General features: G+C 41.3%; 1 protein-coding gene across 1 annotated transcript in view; it reads left to right on the forward strand.

Annotated features, from left to right (window-relative positions):
• The window catches only part of EGFR (epidermal growth factor receptor), a 424001-nt gene that overhangs the window by 387769 nt on the left and 9935 nt on the right, over positions 1–26297 (forward strand). The window contains exons 21-24 of the mRNA XM_030203789.1: positions 4982–5137; positions 13361–13436; positions 15886–16032; positions 20709–20806. Of these exons, the coding sequence (XP_030059649.1) occupies positions 4982–5137; positions 13361–13436; positions 15886–16032; positions 20709–20806 (477 nt within the window). The remainder of the gene's footprint in view (positions 1–4981; positions 5138–13360; positions 13437–15885; positions 16033–20708; positions 20807–26297) is intronic.

Raw genomic sequence — 26297 nt, forward strand, 5'->3', positions numbered from 1 at the left:
GCCACTTAAGCAAGTCCTTGCTGTAATTGGGTGTCCATAGTTACACCAGGACTGTTCCTAGTGTAACTGTGGGTGCCTACTCACCTTTACCGAATTAGGCTAGTATTCTATAGCAGAATCCAGGTGTCCAGATGCTGTTCTAGAACAGGATCTCAGAAAACAACAAAACAAGCGGAAGATATCCAGAAGGACCAGACTGAAGCCACAGATGTTGGAAACCAAAATAATTTATTACGACCCAACATGGTCCGTGTTTCGGCCGAAAAGGCCTTCTATTCGGATAGCATTAGCGATCATCTCACTTTTGTGAGATTCTTTGGAGGAATACCTGTATATGCCAGTCTGAAGACCCCTGAAGAAGGCCTTTTCGGCCGAAACACGGACCGTGTTGGGTCGTAATAAATTATTTTGGTTTCCAACATCTGTGGCTTCAGTCTGGTCCTTCTGGATATCTTCCGCTTGTTTTGTTGTTGTCTTGTTTTTTTTGCGGGAGATTTTGGACTCTCTTTGTTGTTTCTAGAACAGGATCTCACCATATGGCATATTGGGGCACCTGAATGGAGGCACCCACTTGTAGAACTGTTCCCTATAAGTATAAATTCATCCCTGCATACAACTGCTAAAGCTATTGTCCTTCATGTTTTTATAGCAGGGGTTCTCAGCCCAGTCTTTGGGACATACGCGGTTAGTCAGGTTTCCAGGATATGCACAGTGAATATGCATGATGCATGCAAATGTATCTCATATATTCAGTGTGGGTGTCCTGAAAAGCTAACTGGCTGGGAGTGTTCCAAGGATTGGGTTGAGAACTCTTGTATGTTTATGTGTGGATGAGAGTTTTTCATGAATACTTATTAAGAATTACTTGACATCCTGCTTATTTTAACCTTCATCCATAAGAACCCATATGCTCCTCACAGTGTAATACTTTGGGGATCATTTACTACCTGTTAACATGTGCTAACTCCGCTAAAGCCTGCTATTTGCCACAGAACTTATAAATAAGGCCCATCAACAACATTAGTGCACGTTAACTGTTAGCAAATTACCCGCTTTAGTTCATTGGACTGCTCAATATCCTTTTTTGCTCCCACAGCTGATTTGAACAAATGGATTCTTATCTTATTTTTCTACTGGGCACCCTAACTTTTTAGTGTTGCCATACTGGGTCAGACCGAAGGTCCATCAAGCCCAGTATCAAGTTTCTGACCGTAGACAATCCAGGTTACAAGTACCTGGCAAGATCCCAAAGATGTTATGCTGCTTATCCTAAAAATAAGCAGTGGAGTTTCCCAAGTCCATCTTAATAATAGCTTATGGACTTTTCTTTTAGGAAATTATCCTTTGGCAGTTACTGAGGGAAATTTTCAAAGGCAGTTCAAGCCATAAAACAGGAGTTTATATGCACAATTATTTTAAAAAATTTCCCATCACCTATGCAGGTACAATTATGTGCATTGGCCAATGTATTTTATCGTGGTACCTGTGCAGGAGAGGGTTTGGGGTGGAATATTCACTTATACGCATACTTTTGGATGTCCAAAAAACATGCATGCAGATTTTCATGGAAAAAGTGCATGAATAAATAGCATATGCAGTTTGGCACATATATTCTTCTGACCAAATTTTCAAAGGGAAATGCATCCATTTGAAAACTGATGTAAAATATACTCACAGGCATTACACATACACACATTGCTTGAAAGCTGCTCCCATTATGAATTCTTCCAATTTGCTGTCCAGTTTAGATGGACAGACGTTAAAGATAGGTTCAGTTTCTCTTATTTAGATGCAGCAGGTTACTGAAGGGGCACAGGGAAAGGAATGTGTGCATTTTTATGGTTTGTAGAGGTTGGCTACCCTAGCACAACTAGCCCAGCATGCAAGCTCAGAGGGTTTTTTGCTCTCTGTAAGAATCTATGATGCAGACCAGACAAGGAATGACATCATGGCAGCCTATTTGTTATAATAAATACATTTAAACCATTTAAGTATCTATAAACTACATACAGTGATCATAGTGATATAGACAATCAGCAGAAAAAATATACACTTGGGAAAGAACTAGGAAGGTGAAAAAGAGAGACTGAGGAAAGCAGTATAAACAATTACTGCAAAACAAACCTTTATTTCCTATTTCTACCAAAACAAATAGGTTGAGGTTTGAGGTTTAACAAATTTGAACCTACCGCCCTTCCTGCAGAACATACCAGGGCAGTGTACAAATTTAAAATAGAAAGGAACAGTCTTTCAAAAAGAGCAAAATTAAAAACAGTAGAGAAGGGACATATTTTTAAAAGTTCTATGCCGTTTCTCACTATCGGCTAGATTAAGAGAGATGTTGATGGGTGATCTGTGTATAGTTGTGCCCTACCCTCCTGTTAGGGGGAGGGGTGGTTCTGTGGCTCCTCAGTCTGACTCAATTCATAGTAGGGGCCAGTATATAAAATTCATACAGAAGGGAGTATATTCAGTTTTCCCAAGATGCACAAGTGCTCTTCGAGGCCTATTTTTAATATAAGATTTTTATCATTTTTATTTCCTGAAATTAATTTCTTCAAGAAATTGTTTTAAATCTGACTTTGGACAAATCAAATCCTCTCTGAGTATCACTGTTGCAGAGTTTTTATCTGCAGGCAAGTATTTTACCTGCTTTTTGAAGCGGCTGTGGCTTCATGAAAGGAAAGAGTCTTGAAAGAACCTGAGAAGTTATCATACCCATGCCTCTTGGCTCTATACATAGAATCCACAGGCTCTGTGGTCAGAGATGCAGATGTCTTCAGGGCAGCAAAAGAAAAGAATTCTCACATAAGCCCATCTCCTTTCATGAAAGACACATAAAACAACCTCCTTTTACCATTCTTCGGGTTGAAAGAATTTTGCAGTTAGTCTGGAAGTGGAGGTCCCACATTTCCCTAAAGGGCAATGTCTGAAAGAGAATGTGCATGTCTTATATTGCTAGAGTCACAGAGGTTACTCAGATCAGCTTGCCCCAGCAACATTTCAAAGGGACCTTCAAACACAGATGTGCCAGATTGGAGCCTTCCCACCTTTTTTTCCTTTCTTTTTAATAATAAATGCCTTTTTTCAGGAATATGTAGTTCTTCAGGTCAGTGGTGTGCTAGTATATTTTCAATAAACTATGGGCTCAATATTCAAAAAAAAGCTGAGTTCCTACATTTGTGCCCTATTTTCAGTCAAATGTAGGAGCATAAGTTTTCAGGTGAAAATTCATCTTAATTTAGGAGCTTAAAGTTATGCTTATAAATTCAGGCCTGTCATTCATTCTTATAGATTTATGAGCTTTGTGCTGAAAATCAATGTTAAGCTCCTAAGGCCCCTGTTTACTAAGGTGATCTATCATTTTTAGTGCATTCTAATGTTAGAGAGGAATATGGGTGTCTCTAGCATTAGTGCGCACTCATTTTTAGCATGCTCTAAAAATGCTAGCGTGCCTACAGCGCAGCTTAGTAAACAGGGCCCTACATTTTTTTCCCTGTCATAAATCTGCCACCCACTTCTTAGGCTCCTAAATATAGTAGTAGTAGTAGTAGTGTAATGAAATTTAAGTAGAAATCATTCTTCCAATAACTCAACCTTAGTAAATTTTCAATAAGACCAATTTAGAATCATAAATCTGAAAAGGTATGATCACAAATCCTTTGAATATTGGGCATAAGGGGCCATTTTACTAAGCCGCACTAAAATGTGCTCTGCGATATTTTTAGCGCATGGATTTCCCCCGCACTGAGGCCACTTTTAAAACGGCTGTAAAATGACTGCAATTTCTTTTTTTCCATTAATGACCATGTTCTAATTTGCTAATTAGCACATGGCCATTAGCACGGGAGCCCTTACCGCCACCTATTTACTAGGCAGTAAGGCTCCCGGGTTAATTGGCAACATGTGGTGATTTGCTGATTACTGCAGAGCATGCCGCTTCTCCGCCCCATACATGCTCCTGTGCTTAAAAATATGTTATAATTCTTAGCGCAGGATTGGCACGTGCCAATCCCAGAACTACCGCAGGACGCACATGCGTTAGTGCTTACTGCCACTTAGTAAAAGGGCTCCTAAGTTTCCAGTGAGCTGTTGTACCAGACCCTTCAGGGTCCGATTCATGACCAGGTTTCAGTGTTTCACAGAAGCTGGGAAAGAACCAGCTGTGCTGCTCATTTTTACTAGCACTTTGCTTTTAATGAGATTTCAAAGTAACTAAGCAAACTCTTTTGGGAAATATAAAGGTATTGCGAGCAAGCAAACATTCATCAAACAACAATCATGTAATTTTATATGCTAGTGAACATGTTCTATACACCTCTCAGTGGGTCATGGAGAGGTAACAAGTCTGTTCTGTGTATGTACACTTGTTTGTATTTCTATTCAGAACCAAATGGCGTAAAACAAAATAATGTATACATACCAACATTGTACCTGTACAGATCTGTTCGTGAGGCTGGTCACTGGCCAGTGAAGAAAACGTGATTGTAACAGAAAAATAGTTACCTGTCTTATTTTTCACTGTTTTAAACTACAAAACCATTTAGCTAATGCATAAAAATGCTTAATATAAACAGAAGCTTAAATGGGGGTCGTACAGAATGCACTTTTTCTCACATTTCCCATATGTTTAGTGTTGTCCCCTTGTCTGCAGAACAGAGAAACTGAAGACCAAGGCTGTCTGGTTTCACTTTTTGCAATTGTGTCCCCTCCCTCTCCCCATTAATAGATATCCACATCAAACTCAGCTCCTCTAGCCCCTCCCCTTTCCCCAAGCCTGCCTCCTTTAGCGTGTGTTGCTGTATCATCTCCATTTTTGAGGAAAGTTTGATATATCCATGTTGTTCACTCATTCCCAGCCCTTGGGCACTTTAATGAATACATTGAATCTTCTTTCATTGGGCTTCCCTCCTCTACCCCTTAAATTTTTGCCACAGATGCAATTTACATGAAAAATAACTGTGTTCCACATCCCTTATAGGGAATGAACTACTTGGAGGACCGCCATTTGGTGCACCGTGACCTGGCTGCCCGGAATGTCTTGGTAAAAAGTCCACAGCATGTGAAGATAACGGATTTTGGATTGGCCAAACTGCTGGGTGCTGAGGAGAAAGAATACCATGCAGAGGGAGGCAAGGTAAGAAGCATCCAGACAATCCTGCTGCAACATGGTCTTTGTTCAGTCCAAGGTGCTAAGCTGCAAGTTAAAATGTCAAAAAGTTAACAGAGCAGGAAAAGGACAGGATGCAGTAGGCTTAACATGCAGCGGGTGAGACACAGGCTAAACAGTGGAGACAGTTATGCACTAGAGCTGGTTGCTTAGGGGTCCTTTTACTTAGGTGTGCTGAAAAATGGCTTGCGGTAGTGTAGGTGCGGGTTTTGGGTGCGCCAATCCATTTTTCAGCCTTTTTTTGTTTGCCAAAAATGGACATGCGGCAAAATCAAAATTGCCGCGCATCCATTTTGGGTCTGAGACCTTACCGCCAGCCATTGACCTAGCAGTAAAGAATCCGGGCAGTAATGACATATGCGCATCAAATACAACTTGACGCACGTCCATAAATAAAAAAATATTTTACAGACGCGCGTCAAAAATGAAATTACCGCAAGCCACGCTGTAGTTGGGCTGTAACTCCATTTTGGTGCACGTTTGGCGTGCGTAGACGCTTACGCGGCATAGTAAAAGGACCCCTTAGTGAGGTGATGGAATCTCCAGCATTAGAGATCAGCGAATGAAATGAGCCCTTTCTTTCTATGATTCTAATTAAGGAAAAGCGTCTACACTGAAACTGACACCAATCACATGTATGCCTGAGTTTTATTTCCTTCCTCTGAGATCCTTTCTAAAATTAAAAATACATCTTAATTTGCCCCATTTGACTTGTGCTACCTGATGCTGGCTCTCTCTCCCTCCCATCTCGCCTTCCAGTCATTTATGTCAGAAAGACAGTCATAGTTTCTGCTGCTATGATGTTATGTTCTAATGTGTTAAACTAATGCAAGCTACACAAGGAAATGTGATAAGTATCCAACATTTCATATAGTATATGTAATAGAATATCTGCTTAGATGGTACCATATTTGGGGCTGTGGTTTATCATATCAGAATTCTTATCACCATTCAGCAGTGCTATAAATCAAGAGGATAAACAACTTAATCCCAACCATACACATATGAGTATTATGTTCAGTGAAAATGGTACTGGTATATATTCCGCAATATTTCATAAGTACATACTATACTGTAGTACCCATCCTCTAATCTTCGCTAAACACATTTAGTGCCAAGTCATTAGTTTTTAAACCATTTTAGCAGTTCCCTGGTAATCTATCCTCTGGAAGTTGTCATGCTAGTAAGTAAATAACAGGCTGCTTGAGAGATCCAAGATGGATTCAGTTGAGTAAAATGCTCTGTCTTAGCTCCCACAATTGAGGAAATGTATTTGTTTTCAAGTTTAATTATTATCTGTTATACCGGCCATCAGGTTCCATCTGAGCAGTTTGGATTTCCTGATGATTAGGAGGAAGAGTAGGGGATTCCCCCAGGAATTTCTTCTCAAGTCCAGACCATCATGCCCCAATTCACTGTGGCACCAAGTGGAGATGGAATTTTAGGAGCAGGAGTGGAGAGGGAGCTCTACCTTGGCTTGAGATGTCCTTGAGTCCCAAATGCCATGAACCTCCTCCTTCTCCAGGTGAAGCCATTGTACATGGAGCAACTACTGTTGAAGGTGCTGAGAGCACAAGACCTGTTGGGAGTACAGGAAGTGGAGGGATGGTGACACTCCCACTTGCCCCTGGCCACCTACAGGCAGGGAGAGATGGTTCCCAGTGAAGCACTAAGTAGAGGGGGAGAAGCTGTTCAGCCCAGCTCTGTGGATATTCCTCTGATTAAGCAGATTTCAGTCTTGGTTAGGCCTGTTTCAGTCATTCTGGAGATGATTTGGTCAATGCTGGTGACTTTGAAAATAACTGTGAATACTATGGAAGGGGGGTTGAGTCAGTTGGAAGATTATTTTAATAACCCGGAAGAATTTGTTGGAGAACATCAAGTTAAGATTCAAGAGTTGGGAACATAAACTGCCTCTATACAAGTAGACAATATGGCTGTGGTGAAACACTGTACATCTTTAAATCATAAAGTTGAAGTTTTGAAATATGGAGTAGGAACTCTGAAATTGAGAATCTTGAACTTTCTTTGTACCTCCTGATCAAAGGAACTTAAAGATTCTTGAGTGAGTCTCTTACAGTTCTGGACGAAGCTATTCCTGCAGTTCAGATGGTGTTCTACCTCCCCTTCAGGAGAAGAGTAAAAGGAGGTTCATTGGAGTTAGAACTGGTATTTGCTTCATCAGATCATTTATACTTTACAGCTCATTTAGAATCATTTGTGGAGGATATTCAAGATTGTACAACTCTTTTGGTTACTTTCTGTTTAAGTCCAATAAGGAAATCTGTTTTGTGATTTTACTTCCATCAAAACCAAGGTATGTTTCTGGGCCAACATATATGGATTATTCCTGATATCTGTAAACAGACTCAGGATAAACGTAAGCTCTTTTTTCAGTGAGGCAGGAGGTTGGAGCCCTTGAGGGTCAGTTTTGCCTTCATTAACTTGCTAAATGTTTAGTTAAATATTTGAATACTAACAATGCCTTCTTTGATCCAAAAACATTGAGATTGTTTCTGGATAGCAAAAAAGATGCACGATCTACTTGTAGAAACCAAATTGATACCCCATTATGAGTAGCTGGTTTATGGTGCTTAGAGGAGTAGAGGAATAGCCTAGTGGTTAGAGCTCTGGCTTTACATCTAGGGGAACCTGGTTCAACTCACATTGTTGCACCTTGTGATCATAGGCAAGTCACCTAATACTCTATTACTCATCTACAAGATTAAAGTGTGAGCCCTTCAGGGACAGTGAAATATCAAATGTACCTGAATATAACTCACCTTGAGCCACTACTGAAAAATGTGTAAGCTAAAACCTGACTGTTTAAGCAGACTTTCAATTTGTAAAGTTAAAAGGCTGTGATATTGTTCACTGTTTTCCCTTTTCCCTTATAGTCTTACCCTACCACTTCCCCTCTCTCTTCCCTCCTCCTGTTTATCCATTTCTTATTATGTTTCATTGGTTGATTGGTCGACTGCTGAGAGTTAATTCTTTTCTATAACATTGGAGTTATTTTTCCATCCCTTTTTATTTTTGTAATTTTAGTCAGTAAACTGCCTAGATCTGCAAGTCAGCTTGGGCTATAACAAGTTTTAATAAACTATAATAATAAACTATTACCTTAAATTTCTTTTTTTTTTTTTTTTTGTATAACGCTGTATTGTTATGTCTCCCATTTTCTGGAATCTCCCCTCCTTCTCTGGGGGCTTTATATTAGGATCACAACATTTCTTCTTAATTCCTTATACTTTACATGGAGGCGGGTTTTAGAAAGGATGTACAAATTGGAATTGAGACGTCCAGGTCAGGACCAGGGGCATAGCCACAAATTGGCCTGGGTGAGCCTGGGCTCACACAGTTTGAGCTCAGGCCTACCCAGCAGCGGTGCACCCTCGCCAACACCAGCACCAGGGAGCAAGCTAGGCTCCCACCACCGTTTTTTATGTCCCTCGGTGCCTGTTTAAAGGGTTGCCAGTAGCATGTAAGATTTGCTGCCACTGCTGCTGGCTGACCCAGAAGCCTTCCCTCTACCACATCCCTCCCAACTCTGATGCAGTTTCATAGGAGGAACATGGCAGAGGGAAGGCTTCTGGGTCAGCCAGCAGCAGCTGCAGTGATTCATACATGCTGACAGCGACACTTAGAGAGGGGGTAGGAGAGGGAAAATTGTTGGGCATGGGATTGAAGGGGAAGGAGAGAAGGAGAGATGCTGCGTGGATGGTGGGGGTAGAAGAGTGAAAATTATTGGGCATGGGAGTGAAGGGGAGGGAGAGAAGATTAGATGCTGCATGGTGCAGTTGGAAGAGAGGGATAATTGTTGAACATGGGAGTGGAGGAGTAATTGTTGGACATGAGGGGGGAGAGAGGGAGAGATGCTGCAAGGGGGAAGAGAGAGGGATAATTGTTGGATGTGGGGTAGGGTAGGATGGGGTGGGGAGGGGAGGGGAGGGAAGGAGAGATGCTACACAGGAGGGGTGAAGGACAAGAGAGTAAGAAATTTTGGACCTGGGAGGGAGGGAGAGATGCTGCACAGGGGAGAGAGGGATGAGAGAGAAATGTTGGTCATGGTGGTGAAAGGAGAGATGGAGAAATGCTGCAGGGGGAAGAGAGATGTTAAGACTTGGGATGCAAGGGAGAGAAAGACAGAGAGAGTAAGAGAGAGAGAGATGGTGAACAATGGGAGAGAAGGAAATAGAAAGGGAATGAAGTTGGACATGAGGGTGAGGAGAAGGAAGGAGAGATGCTGCACAGGAGGGGGGAAGAATGAAGAAGATGTTCGATCCAGGGGCAGAAGGAAGTGAGGTACAGATGCTTGACTATGGGTGAGAGGGAAGAGAGAGGGAGAAATGCTGGCCCCCAGAGGAGGGGGCAAGAGGAAAGAGAAAAGGGACAGGAAGATGCTGGGAGGGGGTCGAGGGTTTGGGGAGAAGAAAAAGGGACCAGATTCTGGACTAGAAGAATGGAGGGAGGGAAACACTGGGAATTGTGGAACCATGTGGGAGAGGCCAAGGGACTGGCAAGGAAATGAACAAGAGGAGGATAGTGATTAAAGGGGGTACAAATTTGATAATGGGGAGTAGATTGAATATGGAAGGGAATGGAAGGATGAGGAAAGAGTGAGATGGCAATTAAGAGAGTTAGTGAGTGAAAGAAGGAGATGGAAATCTGATAGGTATCTGAAAAGTAAAAAGAAGAAAAGGGGTTGAAAGAGTGTGAAATTTAAGTGGACAGAGAGCAGGAGAGAAAAAAAAGAGAGGAAAGATCTAAAATGGAAATATTAATATGTCAGAGGCAAGTGTAGTGAGGGACTGGAATGAGAGAGGAGAAAATACAAATGGACAGCAGCTGCTTGAAGAAGAATTAGCAGAAAGACTGGAAAGTGGAAAAGAGAAACTGGAACCAACATGAACTGACTTACCTACAGCCTTGAATAAACTGATCACTTGTCTAACATCAATTCAAGAATGGGCTAAACACAACAAACTTTGCCTGAGTTTCTCTGGGTCCCTAACACAAGTGGATACATACCTGACATCAAAATCCCTTTTGGGAAGTATGAATTCCCCCTGAAATCACAAGTCAGGAACCTTGGAATACAGTTAGATTCAACACTTACTCTGATTCCCCAACTCCAAGCAACTTTCAAGAGCTGCTTCTACTATTTGCAATAGCTACGCTGCCTCTCTCCTTACATCAAGAAAGTAAATCTTATCCCAGTTGTGCATGCCATGGTAACATCAAGACTGGATTACTGCAATTCACTATACAATGGTCTGACTACAAAGGGCCTGCACCAGCTCCAGTTGATTCAGAATGGAGCAGCAAGAGTCATAGAAGGTTGCAAGTGACGTGACCACATCACACCATTTTTGCAAAAACTTCATTGGCTACCAGTACAATACAGGGCTGAATTTAAAACTCTATGTCTGATCTTCAAGGCCCTGAAAGGAAATGGCCCTGAGTATCTGAAGAATAGGATGATCCTCCACACACCGCCAAGGACACTAAGGTCCTGCCAAGGACTTTCACTAACTACACCGTCTCCAAAAGACATTACACAATGTGATACCCGCAAGTGAGCCTTCTCTGGAGTAGCCCCCACACTCTGGAATGCATTGCCAAGACCTGTCGTTTCTTTCTTTACAACATCTGTAAAATCCGCCCCTTTCTTTCCGAGCACTCTACCAAAACCCTCATCCACACCCTTGTCACCTCTCGTTTAGACTACTGCAATCTGCTTTTTGCTGGCCCCCCACTTAGTCACCTCTCCCCTCTCCAGTCGGTTCAAAACTCTGCTGCCCGTCTCATCTTCCACCAGGGTCGCTTTACTCATACTACCCCTCTCCTCAAGACCCTTCACTGGCTCCTTATCTGTTTTCGCATCCTGTTCAAACTTCTTCTACTAACCTATAAATGTACTCATTCTGCTGCTCCCCAGTATCTCTCCACACTCGTCCTTCCCTACACCCCTTCCTGTGCACTCCGCTCCATGGATAAATCCTTCTTATCTGTTCCCTTCTCCACTACTGCCAACTCCAGACTTCGCGCCTTCTGTCTCGCTGCACCCTACGCCTGGAATAAACTTCCTGAGCCCCTACGTCTTGCCCAATCCTTTGCCACCTTTAAATCTAGACTGAAAACCCACCTCTTTAACATTGCTTTTGACTCGTAACCACTTGTAACCACTCGCCTCCACCTACCCTCCTCTCTTCCTTCCCGTTCACATTAATTGATTTGATTTGCTTACTTTATTTATTTTTTGTCTATTAGATTGTAAGCTCTTTGAGCAGGGACTGTCTTTCTTCTATGTTTGTGCAGCGCTGCGTATGCCTTGTAGCGCTATAGAAATGCTAAATAGTATTAGTAGTAGTAGTAGAAAGGCTCCACAACACAAGACTACCTTTACTTCAGGAAGCAAGTGAAAGCTTGGCTCTTCAACCAAGTCTTTAATGGAAGAAGTAACTAACTTGTTAGTCTCACTCACACACACAAGGATTGACTCAGGCTGCACATACTGCAGCGGGACATGTTTATCCACTCCTACCCTAGCTGAGATAATATTTAACAATCTCTCTGACTTCACGTGCAACTTTCTTCAAATCAGTCACCTTACTTTCTAATTCTTCCTACTTCCTTACTCATCTATATGTTGCAACTTTGCCTTACCCTTCACTACCAACTATCGGGCTCATTTTCAAAGCACTTAGCCTCCCAAAGTGCTTTGAAAATATGCATGATAATGTTCTAGTACATATTGTGTTGTCTTTGCAAGTAGTATACCATGCCATACTTTGTATTGTTGTTCGAATATTTTCACTGTTCTGATTGCCTCCTGCTCATGTTTGATCTATTCTTACTGTACACCACCTTGAGTGAATTTCTTCAAAAAGGCAGTAAATAAATCCTAATTAATAAATAAATGATGGAAAAATAAAATTACTAGACAACAAAAGGTAGAAAAGACATTTTATTTTGAATGTGCATAATAGATGTCATTTTACTGTGTTCGGTAGAAAAGGAAATATACTTCTGTTTTTATTTCTCCACTGTTGTAGTACATGCTGAAGTTCCCAGTTCAATTTTGTCTACACATTTTTATTTCTAATTTGTGATCCCTTGTTCTGTATTTGGTGAGGGTCTGTTGATGTGACTTTAATGGCAGGTGGGGGGGGGGGATTGGAGGGGAGGCAGGGAGGAGATGGAATTGAGGGGGGGGGCTTTCTTTTCTGCCCTGGGCTCTAGCCTGTCGAACACCAGTCCTGACCCTTGCTGTAGCTGGTGGGAATCCCCAAGCTCCATTAGCTGAGGACTTCCTCTGAAGGCAGCCAAAACTCTCTTCTACTAAGTTTGGCAGACAGTGGCAACATCCTTGAGCCACTGATAACTAAGCATGCGTGGGGTGCCGGCATCGGTGGCTCAAGGAGTTGCTGCTGCTGCCTGCCAAGTTTGGAAAAAAGGAGTTTTGGCCGTCTTCACAGGAAGTCTTCAGCTGACAGAGCTTGGGGATCCTCATGAACTAGAATATATTTTGAGTTGGGAGGTGACAGGGCAGATGTGGAGAATGAGGGGAGGAAAGGGGCGGGACAGAGAGAAAATGTTGTGCCTACCCACTTTGGGCTCAGGCCCACACAAAATTGTCTGTCAGGCTACCCACTGGTCAGGACATGTCAAGTTCCGCTAGTAGTTTAGAAAAGGATCTGCTAATGTAGAGCCCATTCTAAAATACATCCAGGAAAGGACTTGTATGTGCCTGTTACCTGCAGCAGGAACACTCATTTTACAAGTATCAATGGCTAAAATATTAATGGGATGAAGTGAGCATGGTAATATAAATATATATGGGCCAGATCATTCATGTATATTTCAGCTATTTTAGAAACATACACGTCTACGTTTCATGAAGTCGTCACAGTTCCCAAAAACACTTGCCAGTATCACTTTCAGGGGCGGGGGGAATGGAGGAGTAGCCTAATGGTTAGCACAGTGGGCTGAGAACCTGGGGAACTGGATTCAATTCCCACTGTGGCTCCTTGTGACACTGGGCAAGTCACTTAATACTCTATTGCCCCAGGTACAAAAACTTAGATTGTGAGCCCACTAGGGACTGAGAAAACACCTGCATTTAATAAATCTGCTGTGGTACTGTTTTATGGGCTGGCTTTCTTATGGTTTGATTCTTTTCCCCAGGTTCCCATTAAATGGATGGCTCTGGAATCAATTCTGCACAGAATTTATACCCACCAAAGTGATGTGTGGAGTTATGGTGAGTCTCGAAAGGAGATTTCTAGATATGATAAACAAGGTCTGAATTATAAGGCACGGACAAAAGCCTTACATTATTTGATTGGTGTTTCTTCCATTTCAAAGTTTGCCTTTTCTTTCCTTTCCTCTCCCGTTATAACAAAATAACGATAAATATAAGTAAAAAGTTCCTAAGTTTTTCAAGCAGGCTTCTGCTCACTTACAACATGATTTGTGTTTTATGCTGACAGTCAAGAAATTTATCCAATGCAGGTTTTAATAAAAAAGTAATTCTTGCATTCTAGAGAGAATGAGGCTAAAAACCTTGCACACTCTGATGGCCCTTGAGTTTCCATTTAATTGTTGTTAAATACTGTAATGCACTGAATATCTTTATATTTGATCAAAGACAGCAGCTTAAGTGTTCCAATTTCAATTAGTTTCATTTTATATCTTGTTCAGATATCCTGTACCACACAAAGCATCTAAAATAAGACCATAAGAATAGCCATCCTGGGTCAGACCGATGACCCATCTTGCCCAGTGTTCTGCTTCCAAGAGTGGCCAATCCAGGTCGCAAGTACCTGGCAAAATAGATTCCATGCTGTCCCTCAGGAATAAGCAGTGAATTCATCAGATCTACCTTAATAACAGATTATGGACATTTCCTCCAGGAATTTGTCCAAACCTTTTGTAAACCCAGCTACATTGAATTGCTTTTACCACTTGCTCCAGCAATGAGTTCCAGATCTTAACTATGTATTAAGGGAAAAAGCATTTTCTCCTAATTTGTTTTGAAAATATTATTATGTAACTTTATGGTGTATCCTGTACTCTTTGTACTTTTTAAAAGAATAAACAATTGATTTGCATATACCTTTTCCAGCAATTTCAGTAAAATTCAAAAATCAGGATACATATAGTAACAAGGGTCATTTGTGAGTCTCCGGTAGAGATCATATATGCACACAGGGGGGGATTCTATATATGGCGTCTTAAAAATCGGCACAGAAAAACCATGTGGTTAGCATGGTTCTATAAACTGCGCCTTAAGTTATTTGTATTTTATAGAATACGCTCTCGTGGTATTCTAGTGACTAAAATTTAGGTGCACCATTTTAGGCCATCTAAAACCAGGCCTAAATACATGCATCTAAGTTGGGTGCAGATTGAGTGTATTCTACAATAGCGTGATAGCTTTTTAAAATGCCCACAGCTTGCCCATTCCACAAACATGGCTGTGCACCATGTTATAAAATATGCTTAGAAAGTTGTGCAGGTTAATTCTAATTAAAGCCAATTAGTGGCACTAATTGCTTGTTAAGTACCAATTATCAGCGCTGATTGGCTTGTTAATCAATTAAGTTATATACGCAGTTTGGCCATGCAGCCAAATTAGTGCTCACAGCTTAAGGCACCATATATAGAATTTGGGGGACACTGAATAAATAACCTACAATCACATAGAGCGGTAATACATGCACTATCAGTCGCCAGTTGCCCACATAAGTTACACGTAACTGTAGCAGAATATACTGCCATTTCCCTATCCTATTTCTACTGCTCTCCCAAACATGCTTGAATTCTGTGATACAGTAGTACTGGTCTCTTCTACCTCTGCTGGTAGATTAAGCAGCCGCTGCCAAGCAATGAACTCGGCAGCAGCTGCATGACTTAAGCTAAGTGCTTGTTTTTGGATCTCTTATGTGTGTGTATATCTAGCAGTCTTAGTGACAAAAGTTTGATTTATAAGAAGACATAAAAGTTTTAAAAAGTTTTAAAAAGTCAAAAAATATGCCAAGCCTAGAAGAATAAATGATTAAGCGGTGTGAGACTTAAAGTTGGGTCCTGGAATAGGGTGTCCCATAAGAAGCCTGATAACCTGTTTGATGACCACATTTGTTTTCTGATACTCTTCTTTGGTTTGAAGTTCTTGGAGGAGGAAGTGGTTAGTAATTTCATGGGATAGATTAAGCCAGGCATCTATCAACCTTTCCCTTAAAAAACTCTTTTCCTATATTGCCTCTGAATTTTCCTGTCATATCATGATAATAAATAGAAATAAAATAAAGCAAAGCAAAGAAAAAAGGTATCATCTTATTTTCTTTTCTTTGTTTTGTTTTATTTTATTTCTATTTATTATCTTTATAAGTGGATTAACATAGCTAACGTACCACTTCATCCTATCATATTATGAACCTTTGTCCTTAAAATTACTTTCTATGAAAAATTATCACCTCCCTGTAATTTATTGGAGCCTTTCAGATATCTGAGATTTCACCATCAGTACACTTGATAGAATGAGAACTTGCTGAATACCAGTTGGCCATCCTAGCAGAGTGAACACTTCTCAAAGTCATTGCCAATAACTGCAGACAACACAAATATTTATCATTTATTGATTTGTTGCATTTGTATCCCACATTTTCCCACCTCTTTGCAGGCTCATATTTTTCTTGACCTCTTCATAGGTGTCACAGTGTGGGAATTAATGACATTTGGGTCTAAGCCATATGATGGAATTCCAGCCAGTGACATTTCATCCATCTTGGAGAAAGGAGAGCGTCTGCCCCAGCCTCCCATCTGTACCATTGATGTCTACATGATCATGGTGAAATGTAAGTCCGGTAGAGGAGAACCTAGTACATGAAGAGAATGTATCTTGGGAAAGTGGAAACTCTGAACCAACATCACATCGCATATGCTGTCAGAGTTCTGTTGGTCTGGCATAGTGTTCACATCAATGAAATCACCCTTTAATTATCATTACTCATTTTCTTTCCTGATTTTCAGAGCCATTTTTCTATTTAAACAATGATATGGTTTGCCTTCTACAATGTTACCAGGCTAATGCTGTATCTTCATCATTAGATGTTAGTCCAGTGATGTTTAAACAATTCACATGTATTCTGCACTGCTCTCCAAATAGATAGCAACAACTACTGCTATATATATATATATTGTAGCAGTGATATTCAGCCACTATGGACTAGATTCAGGAAACGGCACCGAAAAGTAGACATCAACCACCGAGGTGGAGGAACAAGATCTGCTATGAACGTGAACAATCAGACAAAAAAGTAGCATGATTAACAAAACTCATCCAATAACACCAGCAAGATGGGAGAAGTCATATACAATTTATTCCGTAAATGAAGAGATGTTTAAAAGTGGTGACACAACACAGCACTGTGTTTCAGCTAAAGTGCCTGCCTCCAAAGTCTGTGCATGTATGGTAAAGCCAAAATGTTGCAAGAAGTATTTCACAAAATTACTAAAAATGGATACAATCTTTAAAAAGATTAAGAATCCCCCAAAAAATACCAAAGCACAGCAGTTACATAAGGACTCCGGAGGCAGGCACTTTAGCCGAAACAGGTGCCCTGTCGAGTCATCATTTTTAAACATCTCTTCATTTACGGATAAACTGTATATGACTTTTCCTGTCTCCCTTGTGTTATTGGATGAGTTTTGTTGATCATTCTACTTTTTCACCTGCTTCCTGAGGTAGAGGTAGTCTCGAGGTAGACATAGCCCCTCTGGCAGTGTTGTAAAGTAACTAAGTAAATGTAACTCATTACTGTACTTAAGTAAACGTGTTGTCACTTTTGCTTGTAAAGAAGTACAGGAAACATTTGTTACTTTTAATTTTACCAAAGTAATAATTTCACCAATTATTCCTTCTTTTACTCAGTTATATCTGATGCTTGCAGTTAAAAGTAAAAGCAGAAGCAAGATGTAGTGATGATTCCTCAGTAAACCAAATGAAACTGCAAAACTTGAAATAGAATTTTGCTATTGCAAACCTTGTGACACAAACAGTGGAGAGTTTGGGTCAGTTTGAAGCAGAAATGAAGCTGAAGCTGGTTGCAATTGGTGAACACACATATGGTCTACTACAACAGACTGTTGGTCATCCCATAGAAAATATTACATTGTGGAGACTGTTTACTGGATCAACAGAATCTGTAGAAAGAAGTCTTCTTAAGAGGATTGAAGAGTTCCCACATATTTGACATTTTTGCATCAATTCTCAAAGATATTCTAACAGTTTGCCATCAGATGAAAAAGTGTTAGAACAATAACAGACAATGACTACAACTGTGAGAAAGCCTTCTCTGTACTTGGACAGCATGACGATGATAAGGAAGATGAAGATGCAAGTGATGAATTAGACAGCACTACTAATACATTCTAGTGTGCAGACCCGAAAAGGTGGCATCCCATGAAAGGAGCATGGGCCAGTTGGGGGCTTACCTGCAATTTATGTGCATTGTTTTAGAATCAAAGGGATCTACGCCTACTTTATGCACGGGGATTTACACCAGGTTTTCATTGGTGTAAATGATCGTGCCTAAATGTAGTTGCACTTCCCAGCTCTAACCGCTATTCTATAAACCGTGCCTAACTTTAAGTGTGGTTTATAGAATAGCACTAAGCACTATTTTTTTCAGCACTGATTTTTTAGCCACCGTGTGTAGAATCTAGTCCTAAGTGTGAAATTGGGTGCTCAAAATTTTAGAATTAGGGGGATAGTGGATGAACATCACTGCTATCCAAATTCCTGGGCAAAACATTCCTGTCCCATTCTGGCAATCTGGAGGTAATTCTTTACAGAGCCACCTAGTTTTAAGTGGTAGGAAAGTGTGTAAATGGCTGTCTTCTAGTCATTTATGTACAGTGATCCCTTACAGAATATCAGTTGGCAGAAAAGTACATGTCATGATTTGATGGTGTGTACTTTGGCCAGTAGGCATGTTCATAAGTGGAATTTGGATGGAGCATACAGGTTTATGCATATATTATAGAATGATATCATTTACATGCATATGTGCTAACAAAACAAGGCACAAGGATATACATTGGGGTTTAAGTAGTTGTGCCTTATTGTAAGCATGTTTTCGTTATTTGCACTAGTATTCTATAAGTAAGCACTTAAGACCGGATTCAGTAAATGGTGCTCTAGGCTGAGTACTCCTTACAGAATGGCGCTTAGTGCGTATTCTGGCACCCAACTTTAGGCACAAGGACTTAAACCAACTGAAACCTGTTTACTAAGCCACGCTGTAGGCGTGCTATACTACTACTACTTATCATTTCTATAGCGCTACCGGACGTATGCAGCGCTTCACACTTGAACATGGAGAGACAGTCCCTGCTCAATAGAACTTATAATCTAATTATCATTTTTAGCACCTGCTAATGCTAGAGACACCCATATACGGGTGTCTATAGCATTGGCATGTGCTAAATTTTAGGGCATGCTAAAAACGCTAGCATGCCTTAGTAAACCTTTGAACTAGTTTAAATCCTGGCATGCACCTTGGGCATGCAGTCCCCAAATTCTGTAAAACTGCGTGCAATTCTTTGGAACATCCTTGACCCACCTATACCCCTTCCATGGCCACGTCCCCTTTTGGATTGCATCCGAGAGGATTTGGACGCTAATTATTTTAGAATTACACGAAGCCAGATCTGTGCGCAATTCCACATTAAATCCAATTAACATCAGTAATTGATTGTTAAAAGCCAGTTATTGATTGTTAACGGCGCATTCATTTATTTGTGTGCGGATCTCAGGATCGCACACAATTTTGGACACATTTATAGAATCTGGGGAATACTTTTCTTTATAGAATAGTCTAACATAGGTGCCGTAACCAGTGCCTAAAGTGAGCTCCCCATTATAGAATTACCCTCCAAATGGACAGTACTGGGGTGATCAGAGAATATGTTTAGTGGCATAGCGCTACTGAAAATTAACGGGTATGGGTCTTGTATAGCAGGGCACTTACAGTTACACACAACTTACGTGCCTAAATTTTCAGAAAACTGGTTCTTACATGCATAAGTGGTAGCATAATGACTGAGCGCTCTTCTGTAAGAGCACATATAAGCAGCATAGCGTGTAAATGCAAGAGAGCATTATAGAACAGGCTCTCAGCACACAGCATCAGAGCACTTCAAAGGAGGCTCCCACTTATAGAATTATCCCTATACCGATAAGTCCTTTTACACATGGGCTGCTGGGTTATAGGAAGGAAAGTATGGTTATATAGGAAAAATACACGACATGTCTGAAAAGCAGCTTGCAATAGTGATTGACTTATCATAGCATGTGTGAATGGCAATCTCTTCTCTAATTATTATGGAGTAGCCTAGTGGTTAGTGCAGCAGACTGTGATCCTGGGGAACTGGGTTCAAGTCCTACTGCAGCTCCTGGTGACTCTGAGCAAGTCACTTAACCGTCCATTGCCCCAGGTACAAATAAATACCTGTATATACTATGTAAACCACTTTGAATGTAGTTGCAAAAACCACAGAAAGGCAGTATGTCAAATCCTATTTCCCTTTCCCTTTAGCTGAATGTGGAAGTTTTCCAGCCAAATCATCATAGTTAAAATTTCTTTCCACCTTTCTCCTCCTACTCACTGGCTAAATTGGATATGCACAATGAATATTCATGAGAGAAATTTGCATGCATCTCCTCCACTACATGCAAATGGATCTAATATTCATTGTGGATATCCTGAAAACCTGACTGGCTGGGGGGTCCCCCCAGGATAGGTTTGGGAACCACTGCTATACAGGAAGTCATAATGCACACAAGTCCCCAGATCAATGAAAGCATGCTGGGGGCATTGTTAGAACTCTGATTAACTTTGGTCAGTCAGGGCTGATGTTCAACACTGAATGGTAGAGTTACCTGGATAACTCTGGTCAGCAGAACAGTCAACCACAGACAAAGGATAGCTTCACTTCAGACCGGATATTGTACCTGTGCAGATACAGGCTGAATATTCCGATGAAGTTAAGAGGACGTAGTCCTTGTCTTTATTTAAATAAATGTTGCTTGCTATTTGTGCCCCATAAACCTGAAAACTCATGGCAAGGCTGGATTTGGAGGAGTGGCCTAGTGGTTAGGGTGGTGGACTTTGGTCCTGGAGAACTGAGGAACCGAGTTCAATTCCCACTTCACGCACAGGCAGCTCCTTGTGACTCTGGGCACGTCACTTAACCCTCCATTGCCCCATGTAAGCCGCATTGAGCCTGCCATGAGTGGGAAAGCGCGGGGTACAAATGTAACAAAAAAAAAATAGAATGTAATTTCCATTGATATTTCAGATCACAGGACTAAATGAGGGTTTAGTTTGTAATGCCTGAAAAGGTCAGAGTACACAATTTGCCATCCGTGAGCAAACTGAAACCTCTCTGAGTCAAAAATAACTAAAGTATCCTAGCTGTTTAAAATGTTGGTCTCATTGTGCTGCATTTTCCATTGCCATCTTCTCAGGTTGGATGATTGATGCTGATAGCCGGCCCAAGTTTCGTGAGTTGACGGCCGAATTTGTCAAAATGGCTCGTGACCCACATCGCTATCTGGTGATACAGGTACCTCACTGCTAACACCTTGACATTTTATTGTGTTCACACATTCTCTAGGCTTGATTCCCGTGCCTGGCTTTTGCTTCTCCTGCCTGATTTCTGCTCCTCTGCTATCGCCATGCATTTATCTCATCCACAGGTTTGAAAAAAGGTAGATCCCCCTAAGCATCATCCTTCCAAATTCCATGCCCTCCACACACCCCCACCCCACCCCACCCCACCCTCTCAGGCAGTAGTATCTCCACCCCCTCCCCCCAGCAGTACTTAGAAGGCTTTTCCCTGGTGGGTTAGTAGCAGGTTAAGATCGATCCCCAGACATTCCTGCCTTGTTGCCAGGCTGGATTCAAAATGGCAGCTCTGATCCTTAGCAGTAGTTTTGATGCAAAACTTTACTGCACTCTAGCAAACAGGCTAGATATAAGAAAATTCTCATGTGCTTAATTTTTCTGCTAAGTTTATACTAAGAATTATTTTGCATAGGGAAACAAGAAAGAAAATTTCCAACTACTAAATCAAATTATTTTTAAAAATGTTGTTGATTCAAAAAAAAATTGCCTAGCATCAGGTTATGGTGACTCCAAGATTTGCTTGGTTCCTTTCAATTAATTAGTTATAGTCCTATCCACTAATGTGCATATTGCTTTAGAAGGCTTTCCCATGACAAATGCCATAACTTGCTTATTCATGAAAATTCAGTTTAAATACATTCATTTTAGTTTGCTGGCTTTCCTTTTTTAATGGTTAAGAAAACAAGGCTGTGAAATTTGAGTTAACTTCTAGCCACACTTTGGATAGACATGTAGGCATATTTTCAAAGCACTTAGCCTTCCAAAGTTCCATAGAAACCTATGGAACTTTGGAAGGCTAAGTGCTTTGAAAATATGCCTCATGATCACACAACTAGGCAATCAATCATACATGCAGACTGTGAGTTATCCTGGCTGGAAAACAGCTCAGTGCTGCAGGGAGAATCCATTTTGAATTGCAGGAGCTAGGGAGTTACGGGTAAGATGGCATCATTGACTGTTCTACAAGGAAGTGAATGTTTTCGGCATCAGAGACTCTTGTACAAGCTATTCTAGTGTTCTGCTCGCTTGAGTAGAAACATAGTTGATTGTTTTAGAAGGTCTATTCCTGTTGTGGACATCTGAAAACTGGCATTTAGATAGCCATACTGCATGGATGTCTAAATCCTGATTTTATAAAGCCGGAAGATGAAAGTCTAAAACTGCAGTATATATGGCAAGGGGGCGTGGTCTGTGTGTTTTGGGCGGGACTACGGAGAAGGCAGAATATGGATGTCCAACTCTGATTGCAGAAGGGAAAGGACACCCATGTCCAGAAAGATGGACATCTGTATTTAGACCTGACGCTTGGCACGTCAGGTTACAGAAAGGTGCTCTGATTGAGCTGCTCTCCTCTGGAGGGAGTAAGGGAAGTATTTTTCTATCTCTGAAGGGCTCACAATTTAAAAAAGAAAAAGAAAATTACACAAATAGCTACAATGGATTTGAACCAGAGACCTTTGGTTCTCAGCCAGGGCAGTAGCTAGTTATGTGCAGCTGCACAGGCTACAAGGGAAGGTGGGGTGCTAAACTCGCATCCTGTCTATTGGCTTCCTTTGCTGACATCATCAAAGTGGGCAGGGTGGGAGCACACCACGAGCAGTTGGGGAGTGTTGCTTGTGACGCTCTTCAGCTGATTTCTTTCACCATTAGGCTAATCCTCACATGGACATCTGTGTGGCCATTTTGTAATAGAACAAAAACCTCTAAAGCACTCCAGCCATATTTCCAAAAAAACTATGCTATTCAAAATAAACTCAATAATAATGCGTATAGATGTTTTTTCATATTCTTTTTTAGTGTGGTGGGACATCATATAAGGGGCAGTGAGTCATGCCCAACAAATGCAACAACTTCACAGTGCTGAACACAGCACACTCATCCATAAACTTGGAATGAAAGGGGAGCTGCTGTTACTGGGAGATTTCTGCTTGCCTGATGTGGATTGGAACATCCCATCAGCAGAATCAGAAAGAAGCAGAGAGATTGTGATGCTGTCTAAGTGCTTTGCTCAGACAAATGGTGACAGAACCCATGAGGGAACAGTCAACGCTGGATCTAGTGCTCCCAAATAGAAGAAGTGTTTCCAACGTCTGGATGGGTGCCCACCTAGACAATAGTGATCATCACACCATATGGTTTGATATAAGAGCAAAAGTTGAGTACAGACACACAAAACTCAAAGTACTGGATTTCAGACATGTTGAGTTTGGTAAAATGGGGGAATACCTGAAGAAGGAGCTGATGGCATAGGTGGGCATAGGAGAAGTGGAAGCTCAATAGTCCAAGCTGAAAGCTGCTGTAAATATGACAACAGGAAAGTAAGCAAACACAAGAGAAACTGGAAGCCTATGTGGTTCTCCAAGTAGCCAAAAAAATAAGGGCAAAAGAGGCTACATTCAAGAAATACAGATGAACGCAAGAAGAGGATCATGGAAAAGATTACTGGATTAAACTCAAAGAAACGGAGGGAAATATGGCTAGAGAAAGTGCAGGTGGAAGAAAAAAAATGGCTAAAGATGTCAAGAGAGGTGACAAGACCCTTTTCAGATATATTGGGGAAAGGAGAAAAGCTAGGAATGGAATTGTAAGACTGAAAGATGCTGAGAACAGCTATGTGGGGAGTGATCAGGATAAAGTGAATGTGCTAAACAAATACTTCTCTTCGGTGTTCACAGAAGATAATCCTGGAGAAGGACTGCTGTTGGCTGCCGAGGGTATATCTACGGTGGATGTTGCACCGTTCACGGAAGAAAGTGTTTGTAAACAACTTGAAAATCTGAAAGTGGTCAAAGCTATGTGGCCGGATGGGATACATTCAAGAATACTGAGGGAGTTCAGAGAAATTCTGGCAGGACCTCTTAAGGATTTATTTAATAGATTTTTAGAGACAGGAGAGGTTCCGCAGGATTGAAGACGAGTGGGTGACAAAGAAGAAGTGGGAAATACAGGCCGGTAAGCCTCACTTCGGTGGTAGGAAAAATAATGCAGTCGCTCCTGAAGGAAAAGATAGTTAACTTTCTAGAATCCAGCGGATTTCAGGATCTGAGGCATCATGACCTGCCAAACAAATCTGATCGATTTCTTTGACTGGGTGACCATAAAACTGGATAAAGGACATGCACTAGATGTAATCTACTTAGATTTCAGCAAAGCCTTTGATACAGTTCCTCACAGAAGACTCATGAATAAGCTGAGAGGGCTGAACTTAGGACCCAAAGTGGTGAACTGGATTGGAAACTGATTGACTGATAGGCAACAGAGGGTGGTGGTAAATGGAATTCGCTTGGAGGAAAGAAGGTGAGTAGTGGAGTGCCTCAGGGGTTGGTTCTGGAGATGATTCTGTTTAATATAGTTGTGAGAGACATTGCTGAAGGGTTAGAAGGAAATGTTTGCCTTTTTGCGGATGCTATGAAGATAGCCAATAGAGTGGATACCCTGGTGGAAGTAGAAACCATGAGAAACATTCTCCAAAAATTAGAAGAATAGTCAATGGTTTGGCAGTTAAAATTTAATGTGATGAAATGCAGAGTGATGCACTTAAGGTGCAGAAATCTAAAGGAGATGTATGAGATAGGAGGAAAGAGATTGATAAGCACAACTCAGGAGAGAGACCTTGGGGGGGATGGTGTCTGAGGATCTCAAGGTGATAAAACTATGTGTTAAGGTGGTGGCCACAGCCAGAAGGATGCTAGGCTGCATAGAGAAGGGTATAACCAGCAGAAGAAAAGAGATATTGATGCCCCTGTACAAGTCGTTGATGAGGCCCCACTTGGAGTATTGTATTCAGTTTTGGAGGCTGTATCTTGATAATGACATAAAAAGACTTGAAGCAGTTCAAAGAAAAGCAACAAAAAATGGCATGAGGTTTGCACCACAAGACGTATGAGGAGAGACTTGATGACCTGAAGATGTATACCCTGGAGGAAAGGAGACACGGTTGATATGATACAGACGTTCAAATATTTGAAAAGTATTAATATACAAACAAACCTTTTCCAGAGACAGGAAGGTGGTAGAACTAGAGGACATGAAGTTGAGGCTGCAGGGGGGCTGACTCAGGAATAACATCAGGAAGTACTTTTTCACGGAGAGAGTGGTAGATACCTGAAATGCCCTCCCGCGGAAGGTGTTGGAGATGAAAGTGGTAACAGAATTCAAAAATGTGTGGGATAAACACAAAGCAATCCTGTATGGAAGGCATGGAACTAAATTATCTTAGCAGTGATTAGATGGCAGCACCAGTAATTGAATAGCCGATGCAATCACATTTCAAGCCAAAGCTCTGCGTCAGGACATGGTTATAAACTGGTGAAAAATTTCAAATCATCACAAGAATTCCTTTTTAAGAAGATTTTTTTCTTTTCGGTAAAGCATACTTATGTTCTCCTTGATTACTCCAGGGCAGCATAACCCAAATTCTATAATATGGACATTCCTGTACTGCCACAAAGACGTTCATGTCCTTTGTTTTACTCTGTTCATAGTTTGGACTTTTCAGTTTGTAAAAGGATGTTCGTACTGAATGTGGCCACTGTTCCCTCTAAGCAGAGAAGGTGTCCCCCAACTGCATTGCTAGCAGTAGGGGGTGCTGCTTCAATATTGTGTTTTCAATCTCTAGGGATGGGCAGGTTTCCTGGAGTCCTGCAAAACTTGGTCCCTCACTATTGAAAATGTGATGGAGAACTCTGACTCAGCTTAGAGGGAACAGTGGACGTAGCCAGCACTTGGAAGTCCATATCTCATGTATTTTAGAACAGGCTGTATGTTGGCAGATCCTGTTCTAAAATATATTCATTTCAGTATTTATGTACTGCTTAGGCTTAAGCGGTTTACAGTTTCATTTTACAGGTGCTGGGTCTGTCCCTAGTGAACTCATGGAGTCTTTTACTAAAACTTAGCTTGAGTTATCTACAGCAGGGCCTATTTTATTCCTATGAGCCCTTCTGCAGATAACTCGAGCTAAGCTTTAGTAAAAGACACCTCACAATCTAAGTAGTACCTGGGGCAATGGAGGGTTAAGTGACTTTTCCAGGGTCACACAGGGCAGCAGAGGGAATTGAACCTGGTTCCTCAGGATCTCAACCCACTGCTGACCATCAAGCAGCAGCAGGAATTGAACCCAGTTCCCCAGATCTGCAACCTGCTACACTAACCATCAGGCCACTCCTCCACTCCAATGAGAAATGGATGTCATGTTCTGAGTTGGATGCCCTTTCTAAAATTCTGCTCTTATTGTCCAGCCAAAGTGGTAATAAGGCCAGCTATGTTCACTTTTTATATAGCACTGGTTTCTCTTTTGATTTCCCTAATCAAAAGTCCATTCAGGTTCCAGAGTTCACAGTACAACCAGGACTGTGTTAGTATATGTGCAGATCTGGTAGGGATGTGCATTTGTCAGCATGCAGATGATTCATCTGTATGCCTTAAAT

This window comes from Microcaecilia unicolor, chromosome 1, assembly GCF_901765095.1.
Source record: "Microcaecilia unicolor chromosome 1, aMicUni1.1, whole genome shotgun sequence".
Taxonomy (NCBI): domain Eukaryota; kingdom Metazoa; phylum Chordata; class Amphibia; order Gymnophiona; family Siphonopidae; genus Microcaecilia; species Microcaecilia unicolor.